This window comes from Haemorhous mexicanus, chromosome 7 (assembly GCF_027477595.1).
Source record: "Haemorhous mexicanus isolate bHaeMex1 chromosome 7, bHaeMex1.pri, whole genome shotgun sequence".
NCBI lineage: Eukaryota > Metazoa > Chordata > Aves > Passeriformes > Fringillidae > Haemorhous > Haemorhous mexicanus.
The window spans coordinates 7,926,528-7,944,748 of record NC_082347.1 but is presented as its reverse complement, the minus strand read 5'-3'; the positions used below and the strand labels follow the sequence as shown (position 1 = coordinate 7,944,748).

The 18,221-nt window shown below is 45.9% G+C and overlaps 1 protein-coding gene across 2 annotated transcripts in view; it reads right to left on the bottom strand.

Annotated features, from left to right (window-relative positions):
- The window catches only part of MCU (mitochondrial calcium uniporter), an 85,037-nt gene extending 67,044 nt beyond the window's left edge, over positions 1-17,993 (bottom strand). For both annotated transcript variants that reach the window (XM_059851016.1, XM_059851015.1), the window contains exon 1: positions 17,847-17,993. In XM_059851016.1, the coding sequence (XP_059706999.1) occupies positions 17,847-17,978 (132 nt within the window). In that variant the 5' untranslated portion in view covers positions 17,979-17,993. The remainder of the gene's footprint in view (positions 1-17,846) is intronic.
- Positions 17,994-18,221: the final 228 nt, after the last annotated feature.

Sequence of the window (18,221 nt, the reverse complement as noted above, 5' to 3'; positions counted from 1 at the left end):
CCAGCTCAACCATAGTCATTCATCCTGCCTTTTCTGTTACTACTCAAATCTATCAGTCATTGCTAACCTTAAACAAATGCAGATTAATGCTGCTTTCTGAACAAATCCCATCTATTTTCTCCCAAATTATTTTTCAGTCACACTTCCCAATTTACAGGAGGATACATCCAATGTAGTCAAAACCCTTTTGGATTCAGGTGCAATTTTTCAAGTTATTCTCCAACCACATTCCCAGCTCATACCCCTGATGGAGCTTTAAGAACAGGCTTTTTCCCTTTTATATGTTATCTAAAGAGCCCCAGAAGTTCCTTGCCATGGACACTGAAACTTGAATCAATTATGATATTCAACACCTCTCAAAACCACTCCAAGAGCTGAAATCTTTACTGCCCAAGACTTCCAGGTTTTTATTTTCATGCTGGTAGACAAAAGGATGGAGATCAGGATGAGAAAATAGGGAAGGGAGGAACAAAAAAATGCCAGCAGGGAATAAATAACATGGCAGGGAGGGAAGCAGTGAAGAACCTCATTAGTCAGGCAGGAGTTTAATTAAAGTGTAGAAACAACAGCACTACCCAACTCCAAATTTCAATTACCTGGGACTAGAAGTATCCAGCCCCAGAACTCAGGCACTTCAAGACAAAGATTTACAAGGCCTTAAGCAACCTGAAGTGGCCTTGAATCCTCCACAAAGGTGGAAGCTGCCAAGCTGCAAGGAGTCCCTCCAACAAAAACCCACCCAGTCATTCCCAAGAACTGCTCAGGTTTGCTGCTGATTAACAGCCAAAAGGAAAACTTGTAAAATGTGACCTCCTTCCAGCTGGAACACTGACTAAACCATGATAAGGATGAATCAAAATATCTTAGATCATCTTGAAGGAAGTTAATTCTTCAATCTGAAAGCTCCCCATGCAGAAACCCACAGGGGTGTGCTCAGACACCAACACACTGCCAAGCAAATCACCAGCAGCCAGCCCTGAACAGGGATTTTTAACTCACCAGGTGTGAGCAGTTAACCATTTCTCTGCCCACCAGAAGGTGACCAGCCCCAGCTGAAAGTCCTAACTGGCTGCAATTTCAGCTAAGAATTCAGCCATGGTAACTTCTCAAACCACAATACCACCCACTGGAATTGGATTTATCCCAGTGCCTTTTATACCTTGAATCATCTGAGTGTGAATTGGAGTTTTTGTTCCACCCAACTCTCACACGATCCCAGTGCCACCAAAATCATCCAGGAGCTGTGTCCACGCTCAGGCACAGCTTTCACACCCTGCCTGGCAAAAGGAGGAAAAGGAAACATATTCCATGAGCTGCTTTGAAGGGGGAATCTCTCCATTAATTATATCTAATTAAATCACCAAGGTACACCTGCAGTAACACCCAGGCACTAAATCCTGGATTTTTGCTGGCATTACAGAGAAACTTCCAAGAAATCCACACATATTTATCTTGAAAAGAACTTAGTTTTTTACCAATTTAACTCTTTCTACACAAAATTAACATCCAGTGTAAGACAAGCTCACAGAGGACCTGGATTTTCATAGCTTGGCTGATAAATATTCCTGCTGCAGCAGCCCTGCTCCTGGCTGGTAAATACTTTAAGACGCCACACAGACTAGCATGGAAAAAACAAGACAGATGTAACTTCAGGTTTAGTCGAATTTTGTCATGAGAAAAGCAACGTGACATTTTTAAGAAAGCGTTATACAAAACATCTGCTGGTGACAACTGTTTAGACTTCTGTCTCTAGGAAAAGCCAGATAATCCAGCCCACATTATTTCCCTGAAAAGGTGACAGCAGCATTTTAATATTGACCTCTTTGTTAGCTTGAAAACCAAGAATAAAACTGACTTTACACAAAAAGGAGAAATTTTTTTATCACCATATCCAGTGCTCTATCACACACAATCCAAGCAGCAGACAAATATTTGTGTGCCTTCACCTTTATTTACTTTATCCAGCTACTTGCATACTTAAAAAAGCATTTCTTTGTTCCTTCCCTGCCAATATAAAAGGCTCATTCTCATCTAAGTACTCACATAACCAAGACACCAAGTTGGTTGTAAAGCTTCCCAATTTTTCTCCCGAATTGAGACTTTTTTATGGACTTACTACTAAAGTATAAACATGAGGAAAGTTATGTTTAAGTAACTAAAGCATACACATATGATTTACTTGTTTCTAAAGTCTCTTGATCCAGCTGATCATTCATTCCCTTCTCATACTCACTGTTTGGTCTCTGTTCCTCTTTTAAACTTTTTCCTTAATCCATATCCCATTCCTACGTGGCCTGTCTTGGTTTTGTTACTCTGCAGTGCAATCACCATTACTCAAAGACCTCAGGAATTCTAATATAGAATAGAATAATACAGAATATTGTGCCTCAAGAGAGGCACAAAAGAGGCACCAAAACATCCCTGGCATAGTTTTCCACTTTGTTAGGTACTCCCTTTGAAGTGTGGGGAAAGGCTGGAGAAGAAAACAAAGCTTGGAAGGCAAAAACCTCACTTCCCCCAGGTCTGTCCTGGTGAAAAGTGGTGAATTCTCTGTCTACAACAAGGTTACTCCCCCAGTTACTGAGAATTCATAACACACATCCCAAGCTCTAGCCTAAGATGGGAAGACTGGAAATGCCAGATAATTACAACACAACACACCAAGTAACTTGGAAAGCCAATTGCAGCCCCAAATTTTCCAGGCAGAAATAAGAGGCATCACTCACCACGGGCTCCAGGCTGAAGACAACTGAGGCAGCACCAACAGAGAGAGGGATGCTCTCCCACCTTTTCACTCTGCTCACCACCCTCAGCTGGGCCCTGGGGCAGCTGCTCCACACACAGCTGTTCCTCATTCCAGGTGGGAATGATCCCTTCACACCCACCAGGGTGGGGCTGTCACCCACTGCCCAGCTGCTTCTGACCTGGGCACTGAGCAAAGGTGCTGAGGAGACACAGAAATCCCCACTGTGCTCCCCCTTGGGAATTATTTTTAAAATCAAGTCCCCCTGCTACAGGATGGGAGAGCTGGGGATGTTCAGCCTGGAGAAGAAAAAGCTCCAGGAAAACCTGGAGCTCCTTCCAGTTAAAAGGGAGTTGGAAAAAAGAGGGGGAGTGACTTTCTAAAGCTGCATGGAATAAGAGGACAAGGGGGAATGGCTTCAAACCATCAGAGGAGAAATTTAGATGGGGTATTGGGGAGGAATTGTTCCCTGGCAGGGTGGGCAGGCCCTGGCACAGGGTGCCCAGAGCAGCTGGGGCTGCCCCTGGATCCCTGGCAGTGCCCAAGGCCAGGCTGGACTTTGGGGCTTGGAGCAGCCTGGGATATTGGGATCCAGCCCATAAATGGGGATGGACTGGGATGGGTTTTAAGGTCAGTGTGGGAAATGGATTTGTAGAGAATTCTCAAAGCCTGACAGAAGGTTTACATAGTGTGTGCTTGTGTGTGCAAACTTTGAGATAAGAAATGCTGACATGGAAATGCCAGGGAGCAGGACAGACATTGTGGAGAGAGAAATGGAACCAGAAACAAGTTTCAAAGGATGGCCTTGCAAAAAAGACTGGATACTTTGGAGAAATGGAGCTATGAAAGATGCACTGTAGTGGGACCCAGGAGGGGTAATTTTAGATGTTGGCTTTAAGGCATTTCCAGCATGGTGTGGCTAAAGCTGATAGGCCAAGAAACACTTCTAATGTAATTAGGAAATAGTTGACTTCTGACTGTGATGATGTGAATTATAACATCTGTATTGTCTCACCCTACCCATGAGACTGAAAATGGAATATAAGTTTTTAAAATGTCTCTCAGTTACCCCATCTCTGAGGCAGAAAAGGACATAATCCAACACCTTCCAGCCCAGACCACTCTGGGATTCTGTGATACACTAGCAAAGCTGTTAATTGGTTTCATCTCTATCCTAACACTTGTGGATTAAAACATCAAAACTTGGTAAATAAATGTTTTCTAGGCAGTGCACAGACAAAGTGCCCAGTTACATCCTGCAGGGGTAGAAGAGGCACACAAAAGCAGAAGGGACACACTCCCCCCACCTTGGAGGTGCTGGCAAAGAGGGACACTTCCCCAGGTACTAAGCAGCTCTGCCCTTCAAGCTGCCTGTTCCTTCCTCAAGCACACACAAATTGCCTCTTTTTCTGCAGCAGCAGCCACCCTCACATCCAAATCAACCCTGCTGCTCCACAGCACAGCCCCAAGTGCAGGTTTGACCCCACAGAGACACTTCCTAAAGCTCAGGAATGCAACAGCACATCAGAATAGGTCATTATTTTTTATGGCCATGCTGCAGAAGTGGAATTTTTATGGCTGGTATTATCAGCTGAAGGAAAACTGCTCTGAAAACACAGCTGTAGATTAAGTGTTATGTATCTATACAGAGTAACTGTAACACTGATTACATTTATTTTTCCCCACTGAGTGGCATTAAATCACAATCCATTCCCACTTATCCCCCAGGAAGCCACAGAAGCTGCATGAAGACACCCAGTTCCCAAGCAGCCCAGTGTCCATCTGTTTGCAGGGATGCTCAGCAGCTAAACCTCCTTCTTCACAGCTCACACTCACAACAGGAACTACTCTGCAGTCCCAAAGAGAGTTCCCAAATGGCAAATTTAATGTCAGAGGCCAGAAGTGCTCCAAGAGGTCCAAAGAGCCCTTTGCTTTGGAAGGGACTCATGATCACCGCTCAAAGGGCAGCCATTCTTAGAAACCAAGTATTTACTCCCAAAAAACCTGAGAGAATCCCCACAGCCGCCTCAGCCTTCCCTGAAAAGCTCTTCTGCATCCAGGCAAGGAAGGATTCATCAATGGAAATCATCTTCTGGCACAGGAACTGCAAAAATTCCTTCCTCTGAGGCCCCACTGCCAGCAGAGACCGCGGAGCTGCCCCGGGGCCAGCCTGCAGCTGCTGCATCCCAGCCCAGGCTGACCCTCCTGGAAAGCCACCAGCTTCTCCTCCTGCATATTTTATTCCCTGAGGGACATGAAAACACCAGGTTTTGCCATCCCTCAAACCAAATATTAACTGTCCCCACAGCAAAGAGATGTAAATCAGAGCATCCTACAACTGCAGCATCAGTGAAGTTGTGTAGGGTCCAGGGTTCTCAGTTTGGGGATGGATGCCTGGCAAAGCAGCTCTCCCAAAAAAAAAAAAAAAAAAAACCAACCAAAATATTTGAGGAAATCAAGAGAGGGGAAAAAAAATTCATGGTGACCCTAAAGCTCAAAAGATACAAGTCATTTTTCACTGCCTCAAACTGAAATAATCAGTAAAACGTAAAGAATTTAGAAAACTACAAGAAACTGGAAGTGTTTTGAGGCTGAAGCTCTGCTCAGTTCACTGCCTGGGCTCTGTTAGCAGTATCCATTTAAACCTGCACTCTGCCAGATTACTGTCTCACTGACACTAATTCCAGATTACTTTTCTAAACTAGGATAATCTTAACAGGAGCAGGGTAAAGAGAAGATGTTTGTCTGGAAATCAGTTCTCTCCAAAGCTGTCTTTTAAAAATCAGTTGCAACCTATTCTGAGTGAAAACTGCCTCCAGAACTCTAAGGTTCCCCCAAAACCTCTCAGTGGGAGTGCAGGAATTAAGAGTGGAAGCAACAATTTGGTCCAAAATTAATCACCAGGCAAAGGTCTGAAGGAGATGATTCAACCACCAATGCTCTCAAACATGGTTGTTTAATTTTTGCTATTTCACTTGCACTCTCTTACCATTTTTTTGCCAACTACTGATCAAAAAAAAATTCATTTGTAGAAATGTAAAACCATGCAGAGAGGGATTAATGGCTCGTGCTGGTTGAAGCAGAGATTTTACACCTCCACATATCCTGCCTGGGTTTGTGCCTTAGAAACTAAACTTGGTGGGAGACAGGAGGAAAGGGAGAGGACAGGGAGAAAGTTATTTATCACTGGAGGCTCTGGAGTGCTAAGTCAGCACATCACATAAAAATTAATCTGGCTGGCCACTGGTCCTTAGCCCTACTAAGAAAAAAAAAAAAGAAACAAGCAGCTTCAGCAGCAAAGGGGCACACATTTTATTCAACTTTATTATTTAAATCCTACCTGAATATTACTTAAAAGCTTTTCTATAAAGGAAATGCTTTCAGAAGAGCTGCTCAACAAAAAGCAGATGATTTGCACTCTCACAGGAGGCCAACACTCCCATCTCCTCTCTCCTGGACACAAGGGTTAATATACTGTGTTCAACCTCTGAGCTTCACAGCTCCACACCAATTACTGAGGAGAGGAAAAGGAAATTAATGGCTGGCCAGAGCTGTGGGCAGAAATGAAGCCAGTGCCTACTCAGAGCCTGGTTATTCTTCTCCTATCAGATTATCCACCTGGAGAAGCACATCACAATTAAAGCTGCAAACAGCAATTATAACTGTTAAAAGTTAAGACTTCTTATTAAGGGTGTGTGAAACAGGGTAATTAATATCCCCAAAATGACTTGGTAGTCTTGTTCTCATAGCAAGGATGAGGGGAAAACCCCCAGTTATCATTGGGTTATATAATATAATCCAATATATATTAATATATCTACCATATATATTATATATAATATATATTCCAATTAATATGTGTATTAATATTAATTACTGCAAGATAAAAGCCTTGGCACAGGGAAAGAACTGTGTTTATCATTATAGGTACACTATCAAACAAGGAGGGGAAAGTAACCTTGCAGCAACAGCATCAGAAAGGGGATGAGCAAGAACAACATCTTTGCACCAAAATTCCCAGAATCTAAATCAGGAACCCAGGAGAAGTCACTGAAATGCTTTCATGCCCCTTCAAATTCCTGCACTTATTCCAATAATAGTGATAGATGGCAACAGCTCAAGTGCTTCCTATTTTTCATCTACCTTCTTCCCACCCCCACTATTTCTGATTGTCTGCCTGCAGCTGTCCTTCCCCTTGATTTTGGGAAATAACCACCTTCCCAGGGAGTCTGTGGGATTTATTCACACAGACCAGCAAATTACTGAGTTGACTCTGAGTATCAAACAACCTGAACTTCATTAACTGATTGCAAAAACATGAAGTTATTATACTCACAACATCCTTTCAACCTGGGTGATGCTCTGCAGACCTACAAGGAAATAGGCAGATATTTTTCACAGCAAGAGCTGGAAGGGTTTTGCACTCAGGTAATATACAATAAATCAAAATTTCTCTACTAAGAAGTTGCATGGATTTCTCTCATGTTTATTTATGAGCTCTTCATGCATCTCAAACAGCCAAGAGCAGAAGTTGGGGGACTCAGCAAAACACCAAAGCAGTAGGATGAAGATACAATAACAGCAGCAACAAAAACAAAATTAAAAATTAAAAAAAAAAAAAGTATTTTCTTCAATTTTGACTGTTACATTTCTTCAGAAACCAGACTGAGGTAGATCTGACCGTGGGAAAAGCCTCACATAAGTCAGGGATCACCAGGACTGAAAATTAATATTAAGGTTCAAGCAGCACAGAGATGAAATCAGAGCTGGAGAACTGCAGCTGTAAACACAACCCATAAAATTCAAGTTTAATCACTTAGGATTAAATAAGTTTCATGCATATTACTGCCAGTGGTCAGCCAAGCTGTTCTCCAGCAGCTCTGTTATTTACAGCTATTAAATAACTGTATTAAAGTGTTCCAGAGACTGCTTTTTCCAAGGCGAATCATGGCCAAAATAATACACATTTTAAACTACCCCATGCTCACAAATGGCAAAAAAAGGGAAACACACTTGAGAACTAAATTAGCCTAATCTTAAAACAACTCTTGGGATGCTAGCTGGTATTATAAAACTGGAAAGCATGACAATGGAAGGCTGAAAGCTTCACTATTATTTTTTTATGACTTTTCTTTCGAAAAGCTTGGAGGAGGCAGAGTAACAGAGCTGGAGCACACTAAAATACATTAACAGAAAACAATCAGAGGAGGGGTTTTGGGGGGTGTTCAGTGGAAAGGACATAAGGGCTGGCTTAACTTTTTAGCCAAGGAAATGGTGAAAACACAGACCTGACACCCAGCCAGTGGGGTCTGCAGGTCCTCAGTGGGATGGCATAGCTAGGGCAGGAATTCAGCTTTCAGGCCATCTATTTCCACACTGTAAGGAAGGCTGGAAGTGTTTGTGAGTCAGAACCCTGCCTGGAGCATCCTCAGCTCGTGCAGGAGACAAGCAGAGCTCTGGCAGTGCCATGAAACCCCTGCAGGGATAGCCAGGGAATGGGAGGGGATTCCTGTGATTCCATCTGAGGGGAAATGCACACAAATTATGGAAAGGCTGCCCTGAAAACTACTGTGCTGCTCTGACATTGTAATTCCAAGAACAAACAGCCTTCTCTGGTGCACTCTATTATATAAAAGGTCAGGCAGTTCAGTTCTGAGTGTTGCCAAATGTCCCAAACTGAAGGAAAAAGGGGAGATGAGTCAGTGACACAGCTACCCCTCTAAAAAAGGAGAAATTAATGACATCAGGCTGACCACAACAACAAACAGTTCCTCAGGTGTTGTGAGGGTCCCCAGGACAAGGTGAGAGATGAGAATTGACTCCAAGTTCTCAGCAGGCTGATCTATTATTTTATGATATGATATTATATTAAAATAAATTATATACTAAAACTATAAAGGATACAGCTAGAAGGATAGAAAAGAATGATAATAAAACATTTGTGATGGACTCAGAGTCCAACACAGCTGGCTGTGATTGGTCATTAAATTAAAACAATTCACATGCTGGGTAAACCATTCTCCAAATCACATTCTACAGCAGCAGAACAAGGAGAAGCTGAAGCTTCCCAGGAGAAGAAATCCTGGTGAAGGGATTTTTCATAAAATATCACAGTGACACACAGGAACACACAGGGCTTGCTTTAAACCCCCAGAGCCACACTGCTCTAGGCATAGGTGTTCCTCTGCTTTCTTTCCACTGAAACTGGAATAGTTCAGGGAACAACCTCGAGGAGGATGACTGCATCAAACTGGAGTCTGATGTTTCAAAAAAAGCCCAAATCTCTCTTCTGAGCCACCAGGAGCAGCTTTTTATTCCATGAAGAAGTAGGTCAGGAAAGCAGCATCTCCAGCAAAGTCCCTGCCCCAGATGCAGAGCCCTGAGTGCTGCTCCAGACTGGAGCTGTGTGTTACCAGTGTGCTGGCACTGGGAGAGGAGGGCATCCTGCAGAGGATGCCATGAGTGTGCCACTGCCTGCAAATGGAAAAAAACACAATGCAGCACAAGCAGAGAAGCTGCTGTGCACAGGAAACCTGAATGGTGTGCAGGGAAAGGCACCAGAAACAGCCCACCTTTGGGGAAAGGTGAAAAAAATCCCAACATCTGTTAAAAATGTTATTTACTGTTACTGTGATATTCTTTGAAAAATCCCTTCACCAGGATTTCTTCTCCTGGGAAGGTGAGAAGCCTCAGCTTCTCCGTGTTTTGCTGCTCTGGAATGTGGTCTGGAGATTGTTTATCCAAACACGTGAATTGTTTTTAATTAATGACTAATTAAAGCTAGTTATGAGTGACTCTCTGAGAAGTCACAGGTTTTTATTATTTATTCTTTTCTAGCTTTCTGATGTATTTTTTTCTCTATAGTTTAGTATATAATTTTTTAAATATTATATCATACTATAATAAATCAGCCTTCTAAGAACATGGGAGTCAAATTCCTCTCTTCCCTCATCCTGGGACCTTCACAAACACAACAATTTACAAAACAATTCATTTCACATAGTATAAATGTATTGAATTCACATAATACCAATACCAATAACAATACCAATAACAATACCAATAACAATACCAATAACAATACCAATAACAATACCAATAACAATACCAATAACAATACCAATAACAAGTATTCAATTCACATAATATCAATTTTGCATAGTATCAATGCTCTTCTCAAAACCCTGACTTCCTTGCCAGCTCAAAAAATCATATCTGTGTGGTGTCATATCCTGCCCTGCTCAATAATGAGGTACTTTGTGAAACTATTTGTTTAAAATGACTCTCTGGAGCACTAAATGCCAAGAGGAAATATGGAAATGCTCGCTCCCACACACACTGTGAGTGGCTGATTCCAAACCGTGATTTGTTTTCCACGAGAACATGTGTGAATCTGAGTCACAGTCTTTGTCTTTGGACAAAATTAGCCTTAAAATAAAACCCATCTTAGCACTTTTCAACTTTGTGGTCAGAGCTTTTTGGCTCCAGGCCAGAGCTGTGTTTTGGACCATCAGTTTGTGTTACTTAGCAATCAGACTCACATCACCCAGCCCAGCAAGGAGGAACGGATGTCTCAGCACTTGCAGTGGTTTCCAGGCTCAAAACCAGCACCAGACCCCTGTGTGAGGCAGGGCACTGACCACAGCCTGAGCCAAAGCCAGCCTAAGGGGGTTCCTAGGCAGCTCATCTTGAGCAGGGAACATTTAAGACATTCCCTTTGTGCAGAAGGGAGTGTCTGGAGCTGGTTTCATCACTAGCAATATACACTGCTCATGGAACAACTCCTCTCTCTTAACAGAGATGCTGGGTTTGGTTCCCTCGAATCCCTTACACCGAATTCCAAGGGAAGGATCCCACTCTCCACTTAAATACAACACCCCCAAACTCGGGAGAAACCACACAGTGCTGAGGAGTGCAATTATCCAATCCACTCAATATTTAGACAATGAAATTTCTGTTGTCACTGCCTCAGGAACAAGTCCCTGGCTAACAGGAATAGCCTTGCAGCAAGCAGCAGGCTCCCGGGGAGCCCTCATGCATCACAAACATACCAGGCTCCAACCAAACCTTCCACTCACCCTTTCCCCCTCTGCAGGAAGCCGAGAGGATTTCCCAAGTCACATGATAAATCAGGGCATTTTCATTCCAAAAAAGGAATCACATTTTTCTCCCCCTGGGAAATCTCTGCAGTTTTTCAGCTCGCTGTTATTTCGGGGAGAAAATAACTTCTGCTGCCAGCTTTGCCTCCCATCTCACCCCCACCAGGAATCTCTGTGATGCTCGGGACAGGCTTCCAATTAATTTAAATGACTATTAAAAGGTTGCTGCTGCACGGCACAGTCACAGTGTGTGAGTTTTGTCTGGAAGCAGAAAACACGAGCAGGACGTGGGATCTCAAATTATTCTCAGAGGTAAGCATGAATAATGACAGAACGGAATCCATCAGGAAAATTTGTACAGGAAAACCATCATCCAGACCCCAGGTATTTCTTTTTAACACCAAGTTGAGAAAAAAAAATAATCCCACATCACTCCTGTGCTATCTTGGGCAGCCCATTTTCTCTTAATATCTTCATTTGTCAGAGTAGTACTTAAAATTGTCATTTTTGGAGTTGCTTTGCCAGGCAGAAAACTCATTCTCATTTAAGTCCAAACATCTAAGAAAAATGACGAGGCTAAATGATGAGGATGTATTTTTAAAGAATGGTTGGAGTGGAATGAATAACTGTTTCCCCTTACAACAATCTGTCAGAAGTAATTTCCTTCCTACTCTGATTCCATCTCACAATCTGCACCCTGGCCAGCAAACATCCTTCTGCTGCTCCTTCTGCAGGTTTTCAGCTGCAAACCCAAAAGAGCTCAGCACCACCCCAGGAGTCAGTCTGGGCAGGAGAAAACAAAGGTTTAAGACAAGACTGACAATCACCCAGAGCTGGTTTTTATGGTGGTTGCTCCCTTGTAGATCCTTCCCAAGTTACAAATATGAGTGCAATTGGAGTTTTAATTATTCCAACAGGGAGTGTCAGAGATTGAGAGTTTCCACATTGCACGGCAGTCCTTTCCTCCTGGGGAAGCCAACAAAAGCAAATTGCTGGAATGAGCTCTACATTTCCTAATTGCTCAAGAGCTGCCAAGAATGCAGAAAAAGATAGTGGACATGCTCTGTGTTTTACATCAGGCAAAAGCCATGCTCCACAGGCTCGTCCTGCTGGAAACTAATTCCACATCCCACTCAAGTGCAGCATATTTTCATCTTCATTAAGATGACATCTCATTTTGATGACCATTTGAGACCTTAATAACAGGGAGAAAGCCCTCTGCAGAATCTTTAACAGCACAAGCTGTTTCGTTTCATTTTCTGCATTAAATACTCAAGGACAAAATAGCCCTCAAAGCCTGACTGCTGTAGCTTGCACTGGGAAAGTGAAAATGTGATGAAATCCCCACCAGCACTTGAGAAATAAGAAGTATGGTGAGCACAGCTTCATCTAGTTTCAACAAATTTCAAATTTTTTAGTACAGTTCCTCATGCTACCAGAAGCCACAGAAGCAAAAAGCAGCAGTTGGGGTTTTAGGGAGAGTGGCTGACCACCGACTGACACTGCAATAAATGAATAATTATTTTTTGAAAAAACCAAGCCACCTAAATCTAAAACAATCTCTACATTTCCACAGACATCCAATCAGAAGAATAATTTGAATTGCATATTTGAGTCAGCTCGATGCTGTTTTATAGAATGGCAAACTGGTGACTCATAGTACAAATCAGAAATTAAGTCATAAAAGTTTATTTCGCCCTGCAGACTGGGTGGAGCCTAACCTCACAGAAAGTTTCCTCTTTCAGATGAGTCCTAAAACAGCTTCAGAAAAAGAACAACTTTTTTTTTCCTTCTCTTTCTAAGACTAGGCACTGCTCAGGAGAGCTGTACCCCTCCTGTCTGAGCACAGCTGAGAAACACTCCCCTTGTGGAAACAGAACTGCCCTGAAATCTTTATATTAGTGACAGCATCAACTTGATCACCCCTCTAACTTCCTTTCCCATCAGGGACCCTAGATTCAAAGTCTTTATCATTCCCAGGAGATAAATAATAAATAAAAATTGGTAACACCAACAAATAACTGTCAAAAAAACCCAAACCAATATTTAGTCCTCATATTGTGCTCCTCTTTCACACAGAGAGAGCCCTTAAAGTGTGTTCTCTGATTTTAGCCAATTTCATCCACCCAAAAATATTTGCTGGTCATCTCCTTTAGCACAGCTTTTTAATCATTCCTTGGAAAAATCACAATCAGCAGTATGCCAGGTCAGGAAAACAGCAGTACAGTGAATTAAACAAGTCTGCCAGCTTCCATCCTCAGCAAAAACACACCCCAGGGTCTTCCAAGTGCCACCATCCCTGCAGCCACTGCCTGAGCTTCAGCTGATTTCCTTCAAGGGCTGGGCAGCAGTGGGACAATAAACTGCAGCTTTGGTGACACTGAGGTGTTGGAGCCCTGGCTGCTGGGAATTTTGGACTTTCTGTGCTGCCAGGCACTGCCCCCCAGGAGAACACTGCATTTCCTGAGGCTGTGGAGATGGCTTCCAAATCTAAATAACAGAATTCAATTCCATCTGAATGAATGGTAGAATTCAATTCTTGCCATAATCTGGGATTGTGGGTGTGGAGCTTGAATAGAAGTGTGTGATCTCACATGGTGGGAAACTCAGGAGTTTAAGGGTTTAGAATACAGTAAAATATATAAACAAGATGGAGGTTTTGGGGGCAGAGGCTGCTCCTTCTTCTTCACCTTCTTCTCCATGGGTTTGGGTGGTTTTGTGGCATTGGATAAAAAAGTCCACACTGCTGGCCATGGGTGGTTGGTTATTGGGTTAAAAGCAAAAATAATTTAGGTTTCATTTCCTAATTGGACAGTTTATCCTTAAAAGGCCTTGCAGAGAGAGAGATGGGGCTCAATTTTTAGTTTGTTAGAGTGAAATGCTGTAGAACTCAGGGTTTGTGAGACTGTGACATAGATAAGGACTAATAAACATCTGAGTCCCAGCAAGAAACACCATCTCACACATTTAATCCTGGCCCTGGCAGAAAAAAGGCAAAAACTCCTCGTGTCTCACCCTCAGGGCTTGAGGTGGTCCCACAGGAAATTATGACCACACTATTGAGCTACAGCTTCTCTGGAAGTCAACCCTGCAGAGGGAAAAACCTCACTAAATACACATTGTATCTATGGTGAATAAAGGACAGCTGCAGCAGGATGTCCCCTGCATCCTCCTCTTGAGCCTTATCCCCTCTCTTCTTGGCACAGAGCAAGATCTCTGCAGGATTCAGTCTCCACTGCATCCTCAAACCTGAGCCACCTGCACCAAAAATCCTGCCTGGCCTGGAGGATGGATCAGCACAGGTAAGCCTGGTTCTCATCAGGAGCAGAAAGAAACACCTGCAGGTTGTCCAATACCTACTCAAAATCTGGCTGTGGCTCAGATGGGCTCAGTTTTTTTCCTTCTCAGGCTGTGAAGAAGGCACTAGGAGTCAATATTCCTGATTTGCCCAGAACTCTAGAATGAACTACCACAGGAATGCCACACACAGCCAAGCCCTTGATTTTCTGTAGGTATTTTTGCACCAGCTGATTACACTCCAATCTAACACAACCCAACCCCTGGCTACAGGCACCAGGAAATGCAGGAACTGGAGCCTCTAATCTCTGCAGGAAGAAAGCCATGAGGATTAGGTGTTCAACACACAAAAACTGAGTGTTTCATTTAAGTATTTTGCTCACCTCCACATCACTGAAAACCATCTATAGCTTGCTTCCTTGTGAAGCTTTTCCAGGCCTTGGGAAGCTGACCCTCAACTTCCACAGCACCTGGGACAAGCAGGAGACAGGAAAGGCCTTCCCTTGTTCCATAAGGAAGTTTTCCCTGAGGAACAGCTCCACTTTAATCCTCTCTCCAAGCTCTTCAGAGGACAAGCTGCCCAACAGGACATGTGGCCTCCCACACTTCACAACCCCCAGCCCACCCCAGCACCTTCTCCACTGCAAACACATTTGGGAACTTGGCTTCCTCCCCCCTCACGTGTGTGTAGCCAAGCAGGGAGACTGGAAAGAGATGCAGCCTCTGATATTTCTGCTCCAAGCCCATTTATTCAGCTCTGTCACACCCTTCCAACACTGTGGATGCACAAGCCCCACTTGCTCCATGGTCAGACCTCCTCACCCTGCCCAGCCATCCTGAAACGCACAGCACCACCCCACTCAGAGGGGAAATCTACAAATATCAGTAAAAACTTCCTTCTTCTTCCTCATCCCTACTCCAAGATCAATGAGCAAACTTTTCATTCAAGTTTTTTGCATCCCCCTCCCCAGATCTCTCACCCCTTGTGATCCTGTTCGGGACAGACTTGTGGTCCTCTCCCTACAGGATTGTTCCTGTGGGAACATCTCCATGCTGAGCCCACTGAGCTTTCCCAGCTCCCCCAGGTTCCAGAACTCTCCAGCAAGCTGTGAATGCTTCACTCAAGCCCTGTGTCCCCCAGTACTGATGTACTCCCAACTGTTCCCTCCTAATCCAAGTATTTGTTCACCTCCTCACCTCTCTCCCATTTGGTGGTATTGAAACCTCCTCCTCTGTATGCACCCATCTGGAGGAGGTTTTTTTGTTTGTTTTACAGCTCTGTCCTCTCACAGTAATCTGGTCTATTGGTGCAGTTTCTTCCAGCATTATTTATATTGCTTTTGAAAGAACTCATCCATAAGACCATTTAGCATTTCCACCCTGTCTCAAAGAAAGCCCATTTAATTTATCACCCCTGTGAGAAACCAGCCATCCTGAGAAGTACCCAAGTAGAATTGATGGTACTAAAAACAACACTGCACACACACACCTGATGTAACTACTCTATTAATTACACCCATATTATACTAGCTCTTCCTACATCTTTCCTAATTTAATCTGTGGTGTCAGGAAGCTTGTACATCCCAGTCCCATGACGGAGAGGGATCAATTCGTCATCAGCCATGATTGATGTGAGTTAACCTGTCCCAACCACCTCTGATAACAAAGACTGAACAGCCTTCCCAGGAAATAATTCAGCATTTCACTTCTCTTACTGTCAGTAAAGTCTACCAGCACCTAACCAAACCCCTCTGATCACACTGTGAGCCCATTCCTTCCCCCACTTGACAAGGATCTGTCTGGTTTTCTGCTTCCCCTTTGCAGAAACACTTCCTTTCAATTTCCTCTTTATTATGAAGAGCTTTAGTTCCTTCAATTTCTCCTGGCAGATCACTTATTCCAGGATTCAGCTGCTCTCTCTCTGCAGAGTTTCTCAAGTGCAATGTGAGGGAAAGGATAACTCATCTCTGCTGTGAGGGGATAAACAGGCACATCACAGATGCTGCCAGAGGGAACTGCCAGGATCCTGGATCCCGACCGGCTTGCTCCCCATCTCTCAGTTCTCAGGGATTCAACCCAACCAACCTGCACACAACCTCCCTGTTGAAAAAACCCCAAAAACCAATGACTGCAACACCACAGCCAGGCTGCCAAAAACCAAACAGCACAGCCCAACTAAAGCCAGGAGGGCTTTGTAACCATCAGTCCCCAGGACAGGAGCAAAATCCTCCTCTTTCTCCAAGCTCCTGCAGGAGACAGCTCTGACAGTGGGATTTTAACATGCCCACATCTCAGTCACTCCACTCAGTATCCTGGGCAAGCACAGGAGATTCACGGCTTTTTAATGGTTTTTTTATAATTTTCTCACACATTTACTGCTCCACTTAGCCCAAGGAGTGAAACCAAGCCCGAATCCGAGTCTCCGTTAAATCAATCGCAAAGGTCAATTTAAATTTAGACAAACACCAATTATTTGCCAGGGCCACACCGCTGAAGGAGACAGCTCAAATATTAATTAGGGACGATGGAAAGGCTATTCCACACCTGAGCAGGCGCCGGGATTAAGCCACAAGTCACACCTCACACGTGGGAAGGAGCGCGCTGCCAATGCGGGACCGCCGGGATGGAGACACCCGATCCGCACGGAAGCTCCGGCATCCCCTCGCTGCCAGAACACGGCGGCAGGGGCGGAGGAACGAGCGGCACCCTGGGGGTACCCGGCACAAACAACTCTGCAAACAGCACCCGAGGGAGCACAGCCGTGGATCCGCTGCTCCAGAGCCCGCTCCGCCACCGGATTAATCCACGATTTCGGGTGGCTCCCCGGAGTTCCGTGATTACTTGTTAGGAGCAAAACAAGGGAGCGACAGGTGCACACCTCCGACAAAAGCTCTTTTAGAGGCAGCGCCAAAACACATCGTGGCAAAAGCCAGAAGGATAACCCACGGTTACACACTGTTCCCTTAGTTTAAAAAGAAAAAAGAGGGAAAAAAACCCTCCCGGTATTTTTAGCAAATCTTTCGAGCTCCAAGACGCAACCTGCTGCCTTTACAGTTTTTTTCCGCCCTGAGACACACAGCAAAGCCGTGTGCCGCCAGTCCCCCCTTTTCCTGGCAAAGCCACCGAGGAAAAGGGAGCGCACAGAGCCCGGCTGGCTTTGCCCCCGTCCCTCCGCCAGCCGCCGCACCGAGCGGCATTCGGGAAGCCCCCCGAGCGCCTCTCCCTTGGCTGACCTTGAGGGGGGCGGGAATAGAAAGGAAGAGAGGCAGAGCCCGGGGCAGAGGCGCTGCGCTGCCCGCTAGGCTCGGTGCCGGTGCCGCCGCTCCCGGCGGGGGCTCCGCGCCCCCCGCGCCCCCTCCCCTCCCGGCGGCCCCCAGCGCCACCTGGCGGCCGCGCCCCGCGACCCCCGCCCCGGGAGCGCGGCCCCGGAACGCCGGGCAGCGCCGGCAGCACCGCCCGCTCGCGGAGCGGCGCGGGGCGGGCGGGCCACGAGCAGCCGCTGCCGGAGCGCGACCGGCAGAACTCCGCTGCCGCCGCCCGCCAGTTTCACCCGGTGACGGTGCTAAGAATAAACGCGCAGCTGGCGGAGCCGGGGGCCGGGAAGCGCCGCGAAACCGCCGTGGAGCAGCCGCGGAACCGGGGCCCCCGCGCCGCCCGCCGGCACCGCGCCCGCCTTCTGAAGGGCACACGGCTGCCGCCTCACTCACCGTCCGGTGTCGCTGCTGCTGCTGCTGGCGGCGCCGGCCCAGCGCCGGAAAGCGGCCGGCGGCGGCGGTGAGCGCGGCGGGGCGGCGGCCGCAGAGGAGGAGCGGCAGCGCTCTGCCCGCCGTGGCCGCCATCGCGCCGCTGGAGCCGCCCCACGCTGCGGCGGCGGCGGTGGCGGCGGCGGTGCTGCTGCCGCCCAGGCGGGGCGGGCGGGGCGGGGAGCGGTGGGGCGGGGCCAGCCGGCGCCGCTGGCCAATCGCTGAGCTCCTCCGGCCGGCCCCGGGACGCGCGCAGCCAATCGGGTTGGGCAGCCCGGAGAGGCGATTGGTCGGTGGGCGGGGCTGCGCGCGGGCCTGAGGGAAGGGAAACTCCTCGGC